The sequence below is a fragment of the Phocoena phocoena genome, chromosome 13 (genome assembly GCF_963924675.1).
Source record: "Phocoena phocoena chromosome 13, mPhoPho1.1, whole genome shotgun sequence".
Classification (NCBI taxonomy): domain Eukaryota; kingdom Metazoa; phylum Chordata; class Mammalia; order Artiodactyla; family Phocoenidae; genus Phocoena; species Phocoena phocoena.
Window position 1 is genome coordinate 24,876,111 of NC_089231.1, and position 15,755 is coordinate 24,891,865.

The 15,755-nt window shown below is 40.6% G+C and overlaps 1 protein-coding gene across 13 annotated transcripts in view; it reads left to right on the forward strand.

Annotated features, from left to right (window-relative positions):
- Window positions 1-15,755, forward strand: part of DYM (dymeclin) — a 378,252-nt gene that overhangs the window by 304,923 nt on the left and 57,574 nt on the right. For 11 of the 13 annotated variants that reach the window (XM_065890137.1, XM_065890134.1, XM_065890138.1 and 8 more), the window contains one exon: window positions 8,965-9,078. The exons of the other annotated variants lie outside the window; for them this stretch is intronic. In XM_065890137.1, the coding sequence (XP_065746209.1) occupies window positions 8,965-9,078 (114 nt within the window). The remainder of the gene's footprint in view (window positions 1-8,964; window positions 9,079-15,755) is intronic. 13 annotated transcript variants of the gene reach the window in all.

The window sequence follows — 15,755 nt, forward strand, 5'->3', positions numbered from 1 at the left end:
CATGAGCTTTCCTTAAGTCGCCTCAACTATATACCTAATGGTTGCAGCTATAGCAAATTACTTTGCCACACACACTCTTGTCATTTTCCTAAACTACTATCAGTATTATTTAAATTTCATTAACAGAACTGGGGCAGCTGGGTACTATTGTCATCTTTGCAGTTAGGATAAAGCAGAAACATCATTTCAAACGAGCATGTTTATATCTTAGAGTTAGACTTGACATTTATATTCTTTAATTAAATTCTCACCATTATGAACCAGTACTCCCATGTAGATTTGTTGATATTTAGGATGTGTGAGAGCATCCTCAAGCTGCTTCTCAAATATTTCTTCTCTGGCCCCATGTCCTTCTTGTTTAATGGGAAAAGCGCCTCCTTTTAAAATTGATAAGTAGTGGTAACAAGATTATGAAACAAATGAATGCCCAAGGGACATCCATCAGAGCTTATTTCTACCTTTTTCTGTTGGCTAGATGCTTTTTGACAACGAGGTAGTCAACTAAGACCCTGCAAGCCGTGCAGTGCGGCCAAAAAAAATTTAAAAATAAAAAGCCATTTCTAGCCAACCTGTTCATGGATTTGTCCAAATTCATTTCTAGTTTCTTGCTTGTACCATTTTGGGGAGTAGAATACTGAGATTAAGATTCACTGTGCATGTGAGGAAAGGTTCAACAAAACCCTTTTCTATTTTACATGGGAAATTGGCCTTGGGTTAAGCTGCTTTTAGCTCTGTTCCTTGGAAATCTGATGAAGGTGGAATGTCAGCCATGTTACTAGGTAACACTGCTGTAATAAAATGAGAATATGATAGAATGACATTTGAATGGTAAGTTGAGTCTGGACTGAAAGGACTATAGCTTTGGGCTTCCCTGAGTGAAAAAATTCATAACCAGGCATGTCCTTTTCAGGGACCTAGAAGCTGAGACTATCACAAGGGGTATTGGTTTCTGTTTGGGACATGGCTTCTAAGCTAGGGTGGCTATTGGATCTGTCCATGGTAGTCTCATTCTCTCACATTGGAGCTATCATTTGAGGGTCCAAAGACCAGCCCCGAGACTGCTGTGAGTATTCCCAGGGAAAACAAAAGCCTGGGGCTGTGCTGTTGGCATGCTCTTTTTCCTGGCCTTCTGTCCTTTTAAATTAATTTTATGCCCAGTGTGGCCTATTACACTCTTTTTTATTATTTTTTATTTATTTATTTATTTTTTGCAGTACGTGGGCCTCTCAGTGTTGTGGCCTCTCCCGTTGCGGAGCACAGGCTTCGGACGCGCAGGCTCAGCGGCCACGGCTCACGGGCCCAGCCGCTCCGCAGCATGTGGGATCTTCCGGACCGGGGCACGAACCCATGTCGCCTGCATCGGCAGGCAGACTCTCATCCACTGCACCACCGGGGAAGCCCTTTTTTTTAATTTTTAAAACTTTTTATTATGAAAAATTTCAAGTGTATACAAAGTAAACAGAACCGCTATTATATTCTTGAGCCTCTCGATGTCTCATTGGGTCTAAGAATACCACTCAGGAAAGAGCACTGAAGTGCTAAAATAATATCTTCTTATAATACTTATAAATGTATCTCTTTCACATTCCAGGGTGGAGGATATCCTGGTTTTTCCAAGGTTTATCCAGATCTTTGAATTATAGAACTATCCAATACGTCCTTTTTTAGCTTTCATATTTCTAACCTGCATCATCCTGATCGTTTCAGTCTGCCCTTATGGCAAACCCCTACCCCTTGTCTCTTTTGCCTTTCTCTGGACCTCTCTGATTTCAGTTTCTTTCTTCATTCCTTCCTGTCTCTTTTCTCCTTTTACCCTTTCCTTCCTTCCTTCCTCCCTTCCTCCATTCGTCCTCCTCCCCCTTCTCTCTCACTCACTCATTCTACCTTTCTTTCTCTGGATAGTCACCTGAACTGTGCACAACATATGTCAGATAATCTATATCTGCAGTGTATTGGAAATGTTTTCTCTTTAATTACCAATACCTCTTTTCATAATAGTGCATTTTTTTTCTTTTTGTTTCTGATAAAAGACTAACCAAAGTTTCTTTTTTCCTGTGGTCATAACTGTAATAGATGATAAATGATCATGTTGTAATACATTGTTTGGATTATTTAGTTTTAAATGTTTAAACCACATCAAAAACCATTTGCTCCTTTTCTATTCATCTCATCATTAGCGTTGCTAGCTTTTATTGCATACTTGCTAAGCATTTATGTGCATGATCTCTCTTAATCTTCATTAAAAAACAAACTGAGGTATATTTCATTTTTATTTTCAATTACAGTTAAAGAAACCAATTTAGAAAGATTTAACTTGCTTGTGATCACATATTCAGAAAGTGATAGAGCCAGAACTCAAACCGAGGCAGTTTGATAATAAAACCCTTGTTTGTAGTCATCATGCCTGACTACTATCCCCATTCACTAAGCGTTCCTACAGTTTCTCATTGGTTTGCCTATTCACTGCCTGAAAACATCTGAAAACAAACCCGGAAATTTACTTTCTCCTTCAAGTTCACTTCTAATAATGTCAAATCAGTCTTTACTCCACCAGTGGTGAAAGTGATGTTCTTTTCTTAGTAACCAGGCTGTTGACATCCTTAAAAATAACCCTGAAGGACCATATTATTTTTTGAAAGGACACACAAGAACCATGCAAAGGATTTAAACTACATCCATTTGAAACTTAGTCTCCTTTGGAAGAGGTGAAAATTAGAGTAAAGATGAGGAAATAGAAAGGACCTCACTTGTTTTTCTCACAGTATATCACCACATGGAAATAAAAGCAGGGTGTTAAACTGGATTTATATCCAGTGCTCACTTTCCTGTCCTTGTCAGTAATTGGCCACTTACTGACACTCCAACTGTATTCGTGAAAAATGCAGTCTCTGGGTAAACATTTGACTGTGTGCTGTTGTGTAGTTCTTAAAGCTAGATAAATATATGCCTAAACATGTTTGAGTCCCTACTAAGTGCTGGGAATGAGACTAAGTACCTTTACATAATATTACTCATTTATTCTTCTTAAACCAGGAAATTAGTTATTGTTATCCCACTTTACAGATAAGGAAACCAGCAGGCTGAGAGAAGCCTTCCCAGGTGATTTTAACACAGATCCCCACCTAAGAATCATTCCTCTTAGGGAATTCCCTGACCATCCAGTGGCTAGGACTTGGCACTTTCACTGCCGGGGCCTGGGTTCGATCCCTGGTCAGGGAACTAAGATCCCATAAGCCATGCAGCAAGACCAAAAAAAAAAAAAAAAAAAAAAAAAATCCTCTTAAATAGTCATCACATGTTTGCGTAGGGCTTTATCATTGAGGGCAATTTGCATATGCCCTATGTCATTTGACCCTTAAATTATCCTTGTGAAGGAGGCAGAGCAAGTCTTCAGAGGTGAAATGGTTGGCTCAAGGTCACTTAGCTAGTAAATCACTCAGCCTTGAATCCAGATCTTCTCATTATAAACTCCATATTTTCAGCATTCACTTGGATAAACCTAAATAAGATTCCAAATGAGCAGATTTTCCAACAACTTTTTGTTGAATACTATCATCTAAAATAGTGTTGGACACACTGGAGAGTCATTCAAAATCATTTTAAACTCTTTTTTACATATTTTGAAAAGAATACCGTGAGAAAGATATAAATAACATCTCTACTTTTGCCTCTTTCAGCACTTTACCTTCTCCTTCCCTCCCCTAAATGCTTCTGAAATCTTGGCTTAAGCAAACCTTTGCTATTTCTTCTTTCAGGGAGTTAACCTTGAAAAATGTTGGTAGAGGAGACTATGAATCTGCTGTTATTTGTAGCTGACAGGGAGTTGAGAGTTGATGTTTTTCATTAAGACATTAAGCAATGTTGAATGTCTGAGACAGGAGTGACTAACCTTGGAGTACTTTTAACTTCTGCTGAAGGAGTTAGACATGTGCTTTTCAGGTAGCCAAATTACTGTTAGCCACTTGTACATAACCCTCCACTCTAACTCATAAGATGATATGATCTGGCTGAATTAATAAACAGGACAAAATAGAAATACCACACCAAACAAGAGAGGGCGTGAAAGAAATTTCATGGCTGAATATAAGTATAGGACAGAGACAGTGAACAACAATAGTTTTGTGGTATGGTAAAGGCAAGAACTATTTTTATCTCTTGACAGTGTAAAATTTACACTAGGTTTTCTGTATTTCCAGACCTGACCATTCTTATTGAGCTCCAAACTAGCTCATTCAGTTGCCTATACAACAGTCCCACAAATGTTGAACAAGGTTAAATGAGAATTCATTATTTTCTTCAAAAAAAAATCAAACACAAAATGAATCTGCTTTTTCTTCTGCAGTCTTCCTTAAGCTCTGTAAATGACATCAATATCTACCTAGTTGCTTATGCCAAAATGCCAAAAAAGAAGAAAGAGGAATAATGAGTGCTATTTGGAATAGGGTTGGGATATTGCAAATTTAAAGAGTGCAATCAGAGAAGACCTCTCTGAGAAGGTACATTTGTGCTCAAACTTGAAGGAGGTAGAAAATGAGTTGTGCAGATACCTGGGATCAGATGCGGTAAAGATGGGAGCATGTCTTTGTCTCCCTCTGAAGCAAAAGGTAGACACTTTTACTGACCATTATAAGAGATTTGGGTTCTCTAAGCTCAGGGTTCTGTTGCTATAATATAACCCACGGCATTTGCAGGGGTCATCTGTTCACCTTCAGATCACCTTGTGCAGCCCCACTTACATCAATGGACATATCATCCAGACAGAAAATCAGTAGGGAAACACTGGCCTTAAGCGGCACATTAGATCAAATAAACTTAATAGATATATAGAGAATATTTCATCCAAAAGCAGCAGAATACACATTCTTTTCAAGTGCACGTTGAACATTCTCCAGGGTAGACCACACGCTAGGCCACAAAATGACTGTCAGTAAATTTAAGAAAATTGAAACCATATCAAGCATCTTTGCCAACCACAGTGCTGTGAGACTTGAAATCAACTACAAGAAGAAAAAAATTGCAAAAAACCCAGACACGTGGAGGCTAAACAATATGCTACTGAACAACCAAAGGGTCACTGAAGAAATCAAAGAGGAAATTTTTTTTAATCCTGGAGACAAATGAAAATGGAAATACAATGATCCAAAATCTATGGAACAGCAAATGCAGTTCTAAGAGGGAAGTTTATAGCAATACAAGTCTACTTCAGAAAACAAGAAAAATCTCAAATAAACAACCTCACCTTACACCTAAAGAAATCAGAGAATGAAGAACAAACAAAACCCAAAGTTAGTACAAGGAAAGAAATCATAAAGATCAGAGTGGAAATAAATGAGATAGAGACTGAAAAAAATAGAAAAGATCAGTGAAACTGAAAGTTGATTCATTGAAAAGATAAACAAAATTGATAAACCTTTAGCCAGACTCACCAAGAAAAAAAGAGAGAGGGCCCAAATCAATAAAATCAGAAACAAAAAAGGAGAAGTTACAACTGATACCACAAAAATACAAAGGATCGTAAGAGATTGCTACAAACAACTGTATGCCAATAAAATGGACAACCTGGAAGAAATGGGCAAATTCCTAGAAATGCACAGTGTCCCAAAACTGAACTGGGAAGAAATAGAAAATATGAACAGACCAATTACAAGTAATGAACTTGAATCAGTCATTTTAAAGCTCTGAACAAACAAAAATCCAGGACCAGATGGCTTCACAGGTGAATTCTACCAAACATTTAGAGAAGAATTAACACCTGTCTTTCACAAACTATTCCCAAAAATTGCAGAAGAAGGAACACTTCTGAACTCATTCTGTGAGGCATCATCACCCTGATACCAAAACCAAAGGCATCACAAAAAAAGAAAATTACAGCCAATATCACTGATGACCATAGATGCAAAAATCCTCAATAAAATATTAACAAACTGAATTCAACAATACATTAAAAGGATCATACACCATGATCAAGTGGGATTATCCCAGGGATGCAAGGATAGTTCAATATCTGCAGTATGGAGTTTCCTCAAAAAAACGAAAAATAGAACTACCGTATGACCCAGCAATTCCACTCCTGCATATATGTCTGAAAAAAACAAAAACACTAATTCAAAAAGATACATGCACCCCAGAGTACACAGCAGCATTATTTATGACTGCCAAGATACCAAAGCAACCTATGCAACCTAAGCAAACTGTGAAAGCTTCCTCAATCTGGTACTAAGTTTAATTTTTCTGAAAATAATAAAATTAATATAAATTTCTTGGGAAAAGTTGTACATAAATTCATCAAGTAAAAAAGAGAAGAGTGGTTGTTAGTTGACCCTCAGTAATGTATTAAACTAACGGTGATCATGTAGGTTTTAACCTGCAGGCTTTCCTAAAATTTACTTTCAGTAGATTTCACTCGATAGGCCTGACTGGTTTGGGTGAGATGACCTGTGCCACCAAACTCAGTTCTTACAAATTTTTCGCCTATATCAGGCATAAAATCAGGAATATAACTACAAAGAAATGTTACTGATTGGATACATTGGTGGGTACTGACATTCATGGGTTTCATCCTTAACAGACTACTTTTACATGTATTATGATTGTTTCCTATGCAGTAGATGGGGCAACTTTTTCATTTTATAGACAAAGATACTGAGATACACCTAATGACAATCATAGTTACTGACATTTTGTGAGCACTTACCATGTGCCAGGCATCGTTCTTTGTGCTCTGCAAGTATTAATTCTAAGAACAAACCCATGAGGCAGGCATTTTATTTTTCTTCATTTATAGATCAGGAAACTCAGGCATGGAGATGTTAAATAACTTGCCTAAGTTTATAAGGAGAGCTGGGATTTAAATGCAAGCAATCTGACACCTGATAAATGCTCCAAACCACTGCACAATTCTACATCTGGAAGAAGTTGAGCATCTTACAAGTCACATGGTTAGTAAGTGTCACAGGCAGGACCCAAACTAGGCCTCTGACTTTGAGCATTTTGTAGTGTACACTACCATGATGTCTTAAATCCATTTAATTATACGTTTGATCAGTGTCTTGTCCCCCAATTATTACCTTGCATCTTTCTCTTTTTTTTCCCTTTTATTGAATTTCAGTTGCTGTACACATTGCATCTTTCTTGCAGACAAAAAGTATCATCTATTTCCTTTGTAAATTCTCTGATTATTCCTTCCACTGAATAGGTTGTCAAGGGTATCATCGGTGTCTTAAGTAAAACACAAAAACTTCAGGTACAGCCAAAATTCAAAAAAATATTTTCACGAATTTACTTATTTTACACGTATAAAATGTCCATTTAAAAATAAAAAGAGGGACTTCCCTGGTGGTGCAGTGGTTAAGAATCCACCTGCCAATGCAGGGTACATGGGTTCGATCCCTGGTCCGGGAAGATCCCACATGCCACGGAGCAACTAAACCTGTGTGCCACAACTACTGAGCCTGAGCTCTAGAGCCCAGCCCGCGAGCCACAACTAGAGCCCACAAGCCAGATGATCCCATGTGCCACAACTATGAAGCCCACGTGCCTAGAGCCCATGTTCCGCAACGAGAAGCCACTGCGATGATAAGCCTGCGCACCACAACAAAGAGTAGCTCCTGCTCGCCGCAACTAGAGGAAGTCCACGCGCAACAACAAAGACCCAGTGCAGCCAAAAATAAATAAATAAAAAGAGACTTAATTACAATTTATGAAAATCAATTATAGTACCTGCTGTGTCTAAACTCTTGTGAACAAAATTTTATCCCAGAGAGCTTAAAATCTGACTTGGAAAAAACAAGACCCATAGGCACATGTTGAAAACCAACCTGTCGTGGACAAAATAAGCAACTTGCAAAGGAGCTGATGCCAGCAAACTGCCTGAGATAAAGAAATGATTTATTTGGAATCAACAGCAGTGTAACCAGGCATTGGCTGCCTTTGTTTTCGCTCGTTGCCACAGTCCTTCAAGGCACAAGCTTGTTAGGGTTCTGGCTCCAGCTGGGTCTCTACTTTCCAGAATAAATCTATTTCAGTGGCATTTTTGTCCTATCATGCACCTTCCACTAGAATGGTTAGGAGAAAAGTTACTGTGCATTTGAACAATTAATATTTAGGAGAGTAATCTTGAAAGAAAATCTAGAAAACTGTTTGGAAATAACTCTTAGTTAACTTAAAATAATTTACCTATAAAATAGAAAACATGTAAATGGAAATACTCAACTTTTTAAGAAACATAAATTTTTGTAGGCATCTTTGACTATAAACACTTGTCTGCAGTGTATAGTCTCTTGAATAAAAAGTGACTTATGGTCTTCTTGATTTATTGACATTGTGGTTTTTAAGTGATTTCCTAAAAAATGATGACAATCTTTTAGTTTTTAATGACAAGTGTTAAGAGACAGTGTTATTTCCAAATGTTACTGTGTTAGCACCTTACTACATAGTTCAGGCTGTGCTGTGACATGAAACCAAAAAATTACAGCTTGCTGTTGATTATCCCCGGTGCTCAGAGGCAAGAGTGTTGTGGATAAATTAAATTGATAAATAATCCCCCAAACATCATTTTAGCCATTAGCTTCAAATTTCTTTCTTACCAAGACTTTTTCTGGTCAACTACTATTAAGCCTCAATATTAACAGACATTAAGCTTTAGCCTTCTCTTCCTACCTTCTGATGGGTGCTGCTCTCTGAATGAAACATGAATGCAAGGTGAGGCAGCACAAGAAAGTGCAGAATTCAGGGGCCTGCTTAATTCACAGAATGCATCATCGACCCTGAACATTCAGGGGTTGGCTCTGATTCAGCCATCAAACCCTTTATACAGAGGACTTATTTAGGAGAGCTAGTGAATTGAAAGCCAGGTCACTCAAAGAAATGGAACCATGATCCTTTGACCGCCGTGTGAGAAAGGCATCTACTGAAAATACCTCTCATACATGTACTTGTTTAAAAAAATAACACTTTACATTCCAGGTGATCACCTTCTTTAGCTCGAGGTTGCTACAAGCTGGAGCTGAGCTGTCAGTGGAACGGGTTCTGGAAATCATCAAGCAAGGGGTCGTCGCACTGCCCAAGGACAGGCTGAAGGTAAGACTGGGGGAAGAAACATACTGTTGTATCACTTGTTGTAAATATTGGTGTCTGAGTGGACTCTATTCAGAATCATACCACTTACCCAGCACTTGCACTGGAAAAGGCTCTCTAAACTTGCGCTGCCTACTCTACTGTATATTGACACACAGAACTGTGGTGAAGGATTCTGACAGTCTTCTAGAAGAACTAGCAAAAGGACTGTCTTCACACCACTGCATAGCCTATGAGTAGCCACTGTATATACTATGAGTAATTCATATATATACTATGAACAAAGGAGCACCTTACTTTTTTAACCCAGTGAAATAAATACAGGCTTGTAAGTATCATCAAGGGTTGATGGGAAGATGGTGGTGGTGGTGATGGCGATGATGATCACTACAACAGTAGCTAATGTTTACATAGTGTTTACTCAGTGCTTTTGGGAGATTCTAAGTGTCTTACGTATATTAACCTGACCAATCCTCACAACAGCCCTTTGGCGGTAAGTAGTGTCATCACCCTAATTTTCAGATGAGGAATCTGGTGCACAGAGAGGTTAAGTAATTAACCCAAAGCCATATAATTAGAAAATTAGGAAACTAGGAGATTCATACCCAGGCCATCTGGCTCCAAAGTCCACGCTCGTAATCACCACACTGTTTACTGTGTGCCCGGGAGTAGCTGTAGAAGAGGATCGCCTCATGGAGGAGGTAGGGGAAATATTGTATTTTGAGGAGGCATTTACATTTGTGTGTTAGATATGTTTCTAAGTGATCTCATGATGTAAAACTCATACTTCAAGACTAATTTTCCCATAGGAACATATGTAAGGGGGATATTTGGGGGAAGATGCGTGAATGTACAGCATTGTCGCCTATTTTTACCTTAATACTTCTTTTAATTTTTTCCTTCATTACCTCTCATGTTTTTAGAGTGCTCATTCCTAAATGAACAGCACACAGGGTGTCACAGTGAATGTTTGGCCTTCTTCATAATGTTTAATCAGAACTAGCTTCTGTTCCAAAGTTACTGTTTGGGGGGCTGTGTTTTTCAGCACTCTCACTAGAACCGCTGCTTAATGAACATTGTAGGATACGAAAATATTTTCAGTTATAATAACAGTTTATAAAGCAACAGCACATTAGTCATAATCACTTGCAGAAGTTCCACTGTCCGTAAACAGCCGTGCAGTTCGCGCAGTGCCGAGCAAAGGAGGGGTTTCTGCTTATCAGCTAAAACGGCACCACCATGTGGCTATAGCATAAAACCTGATTACGGTTCACCAGACCCTCCAGCTTTGACTTTACTCTCTTTTCCTGACAATTCCTGAAGTGTAGAGAATTCATATTATTTCCTTTCTTACCTAAAGTAAGACATCTGAGGTCTTTCGGGTTTTTTCTCACTGTTTCAAATTTATTTGAACTCTACCATGTTAACCAGTACAAAAATCCATGATGATTAGACTGGCAACTCATAGGAACTGATGGATCGTGGTGTTTAAGCTAGTCAAGAAAGAAGTGGAACTATCAAGAAACCATAAGGAAAGGATAATGCAGAGGAGTCAAGGGAAGCGGGATTTTGATGAGATCAAAGAACCAGCATAGGGCTTCCCTGGTGGCCCAGTGGTTGAGAGTCCGCCTGCCGATGCAGGGGACGCGGGTTCGTGCCCCGGTCCGGGAAGATCCCACATGCCGCGGAGCGGCTGGACCCGTGAGCCATGGCCACTGAGCCTGCGCGTCCGGAGCCTGTGCTCCACAATGGGAGAGCCCACCCCAGTGAGAGGGCCGCGTACCGCAAAAAAAAAAAACAAAACTGAAACCCCATCGTGTCTCTCCTCTTGCACTGGTTTCCCATTTCACTGCACCTCCCCACCCCCAGCATCCTGTTTACCTCCTGTTCCTCTCCCCTTGTTCACACAGCTCTAGCTGCTTTGTTCTTTTCATTATTTCTTCAACATGCTTGGCATCCTCCTGGCTTTGGACCTTTTTAGTAGTTGTTCCTACTGCTTAGGACTCTGCTCTGAATAAGCATGCCTAATTCTCTCGCCTCTTTTTTTTTTTTTTTTTTTTTGCTAAAGGTTTGCCCGGACCATTCTCTGTAAGATTTTCTCCCACCACATCCTCACGGACACTCCCACACCCCCTCAAGCTGCTCTACCTTTTCTGTATTTTCCAGAGCATTTATCACATCCTAGTACCCTAGATCATTTTGTTATTTATTATATTACGCTGATTGTTCACTGTCTGTTTCCTCCTGCTAGACTATGAGCCCTGAAAGGGCAGGGACCTTTGCTTACTCTGTGCCCAAGCACTTACAGCAACATTGTCACAGAGCAGTTTCTTGAGAAAGACTTGCTCAGTGTTGATGGAACCTTGTGGCAAGCTTAAACCTAATGTCATATGTTCTCATCATTGGTCATTGCCATCTTCTTTTGTACTTTCATCCCCATTCCTCTTTGTGCTTTCTCTCCCCAGATGCAGCCTCCTATTACTTCCCTGCCTCCCATACCCTACACTGCCTTTTTAGACCCCAATTTCATGGTTAGGATGTATCCCCACACTCTCAGTCCCTGCACTGAATCTTCTCTCTTCACCACCTCTTTAACTGAAACCTGGTTCTCCCCTCAGGACTCCCAAACCCCTGCAGCATTTGGAAGTAAAAGCTGCTTGTTCTTTCACACTCCCCACCCTTCGGGGTCTGGAGGTGCAGTTGGTGTCTTCTTTGTTTCCACTGTTGTTGCTTAGCTATTATCCTTCTACCCTTAAGTACAAAGCTTTGTTCATATGAGGCTGGTACCAGCTTCTTCTCCTCCTTATAGCTGCCACCTACTGACTCCTAGGCCTCTCTCTCATTTACTATAGCATCTGGCTCAGTCTTTCTTTCCGTCCATGGCTTATCATCCTGGGCGCCTATGATGCCCATGTGTATGGCCCATCCTTGGCATCCAATTCATTAACTGGCTCAGTCACACTGACTTTCATTCACATCTGTGTCATTTCAGTCCCCCACTCATGGCCAAATCCAGATCATGTTGTCATGGAGATCTCCTTTTGAACATCTCTGGTCTAAATATACTGCTCTCCAATCACAACTTCCATTTCTTCTACTATGCTGGGTTTTTTTGGGTTTTTTGTGTTTTTTTTGTTTTCTTTTTTTTTTTTTTTTTTTTGTAGTACGCGGGCCTCTCACTGTTGTGGCCTCTCCTGTTGCGGAGCACAGGCTCCGGACGCACAGGCTCAGCGGCCATGGCTCACGGGCCCAGCCGCTCCGTGGCATGTGGGATCTTCCCAGACCGGGGCACGAACCCGTGTCCCCCGCATCGGCAGGCAGACTCTCAACCACTGCGCCACCAGGGAAGCCCAGGGTTTCAGTTTTAATAGGACCACTCTGGCTGATGTGTTGAGGGTAGACTATAGAGCAACAATGAAAGCAGAGAGATCAGTTAGACTATTGCTCGACTTGGACCACAGTGGAAAGGTGGAAGTGCTAACAGAATTCGTCCAAGAAATTGTCTGGTGGGCAGAGGAGTGCACTTAGGCCTTTTAGGAGACAGCTATAGTCTGCATTGATTACAGAAGCTCCAGGGAATGGTGGCTGAACGTAGGTTCTGATGGACTGGTTAGAGAACTGGTCTGCAAGTACTGGAAGAACTGTTTATGGAAGTGGATTTGGACTTGGACTAGGCGGTCTCAAGGACAGCTTTCAGGTATTGGCTCGCTGAGTCTTTCATCGTTAGATGCCTGGCTCTGCTTTGCTAAATGTTGTGTGGCTCAACAGTATACGTGAGTCGATCTGCTACTAGTTTCTAGAGGCTGTCTGTACTAGACAATTCAGAGCAAACTTTGGAGGCCACACACCATAAGACAATTTGGAAAACTATCAGAGAATCACCAAAATTGTGAAAGAACACAGGGAATGATTAGGGGAATTCACAGGATCCAAGCAGAAGAGACTTGTCTTCAAGTACTGGAAGAATTGTTTACAAAAGCAGATTTGGACTTCTGTGTGGTCTCAGGAATAGGACCAATGGGTAGAAGGAACTTGCATTTCAGTCCCATAGAAGGGAGAACTTTCTAAGAAATGGAACTACAGTTGCCCCTTGAACAATGTAGGGGTCCAGGGTGCAGACCCTCCACACAGTCGAAAACCCAGATATAATTATCATCAGCCCTCTGTATCCACAGTTCCTCTGAACTCACAGATTCAACCAACCATGGATTGTGTAGTACTGTAGTATTTACTGTTGGAAAAAAATCTATGCATAAGTGGATCCACCCAGTTCAAATCCTTGTTGTTCAAGGGTCAACTGTATTTAGAGATGGAATAGGTAACTTCTGGGAAGTGGTGCATTCACTGTCACTGGAGGTATTAAGAGTAATAGGACGATGGCCACTTGACAGGGATGCAAATAGGTTCCATCTTACATGAAGCTCTTATCTGTTGGTACTAGCTGGCCAGCACGGTAAATGGAGAAGGATTCTAAGGCTGAGTTCAGGTGCAGCAGGAAAAGTGCTGAGATCAATTAGCAATGCCTGCCATTGGCAACAGGAGCAGAAAGCCAGGAGCACATGTGCAGTTATTTGCCATTCCAATTGTAAGGACTCAAATATTGGTGGGGAAAACCAACTGTGTGACTTCTAAGAACGTTTCCATTCCTAAGAGTATAATTTTGTCTGTGTATATACTAAAATTATCATTCTCCACAAAGCAGGAAACGGAATAAACTTTTGATAACAGTTTTTACTCTCAGAAGATGCAAGAAACAATAAGGAAATATTATTAATCTGTGGATTTTTTATGACAGAGATCACCTTTCAGTTCATAATAGCAGAGGGCATAGTCAGTTTTGTATGCCAAAAGAACATAAATTGCTAAAAGTTGTATATGGTTCATAACAAGAAAAAATGTAGTTCAAGTGGGATGGAAAACAAATAAAATAAAAAATATTAACTATCCAATCACTGATTGTTCTGTGTAAACAAATATGAGAACTACGTTTGTACTGAAGTATCTGTTTGCAACTCTGTATCACATTCGCCTCCTTCTCCAGTCTCCTCTGCGTCACAGAGAAGCATCCAGAGTACATTTCCCAGAATCCTCCTGTCTGTGTAGTTCCAAATTGCAGTCGGCCAAGGAGAGGCACACTTGCATGCAATTTGGAAAGCAGAAGAGAAGAAGCCATTATTCTCCAGAGGCAGCTCCTGCCTGGCCTGGTGCTGTAGGCAGCCAGGGTCGTCGATGTCTCCTCAGAGATACTGAGGTTTGCAGCAGCTTGCAGTGAGCTCTTGAGAACCTCCTACTCCAGTGCTGAAGACAGTCTTCTGTTGCAGCTTCCCTGATCTTGCCTTTTCAACAGTTGCATAAGCCTCTATTTTCCTTACAAAATCCTTTATACTCGAGTTATAGAGAGGACCTTCTGTTTTCCCTACCAAACCTGTCAGAGAAATAAAACCCCTGATTGTGAACAGAAAGCAATTTAATATAGGAAATTTGAAAGTCATTGAAAGGACTGAGGAAGCCAGCAAAAAACAGTGCTGGCTTTCAGGAAATCAGAAGTGGCAAGAATGTCGTCACTGATGGTCTGGCCTGCCTGCAGACATCCATGTGGAGATCTGCAGGAAGATTGTAGAAACCACTGTCAAAACGTTTGCTGAAGCCCACAGTCTGCCCACCACTGTTACCAGAGCACCAGTGGCTTCTGTTTCTCTTCTGCCTTCTGAAATACAAGTTCCTCTCCTTGCCACAGTCTAACCCAAAGCCCTTCGGGAGAGATGCTAGGACATGTAGTTTCCAGGCTTTCAGCATGAAAGGGGAAGAAAGGTGCTTGAGTTGCCAACAGCGTGGCATACGATCAAAAGAAACTAAAGAAGCAGAATGAGAAGTTCCTTGATGAGCATGGATTTTTTTTAAAGGATACCTGCAAAAGATAGAAAGAATGGTAGGTACAGAGGCCAAAAGTAATGGAGTGGCATGAACTTACACAAACGTTGTCAAAGACTAGAATTGGAAGGGGCCTTTGATCCTCTGAGAGGAGAAAGCAAAGAAAATAAGAAATTGTGGGCCTTCAGCATTGGAACAGTGGACAAGATTACATGATTGATTGACTGATTTATGCATTCTCCCATTTTCAAATGCTAGTTTATCTCCTTTAGTGACAATAATCTCCAACTGGAAAAGAGTATATCCTCTAAATAAAATTGAAGCCTAAGGAGGCAAAAGACTTGTACTCAGAAAACCATAAAACACTGATGAAAGAAATCAAAGATGACATAGGGCTTCCCTGGTGGCACAGTGGTTGAAAGTCTGCCTGCCGATGCAGGGGACACAGGTTCATGCCCCGGTCCGGGAAGATCCCATATGCCGCGTAGTGGCTGGGCCCGTGAGCCATGGCCGCTGAGCCTGTGCATCCGGAGCCTGTGCTCCGCAATGGGAGAGGCCACAACAGTGAGAGGCCCGCGTACCACAAAAAAAAAAAAAAAAGATGACATAAACAGATGGAGAAATATACCACGTTTTTGGATTGGAAGAATCAATATTGTGAAAATGACTCTACTACCCAAAGCAATCTACAGATTCAATGCAATCCCTATCAAACTACCAATGGCATTCTTCACAGAATTAGAACAAAAATTTTTACAATTTGTATGGAAACACAAAAGACCCCGAATAGCCAAAGCAATCTTGAGAAA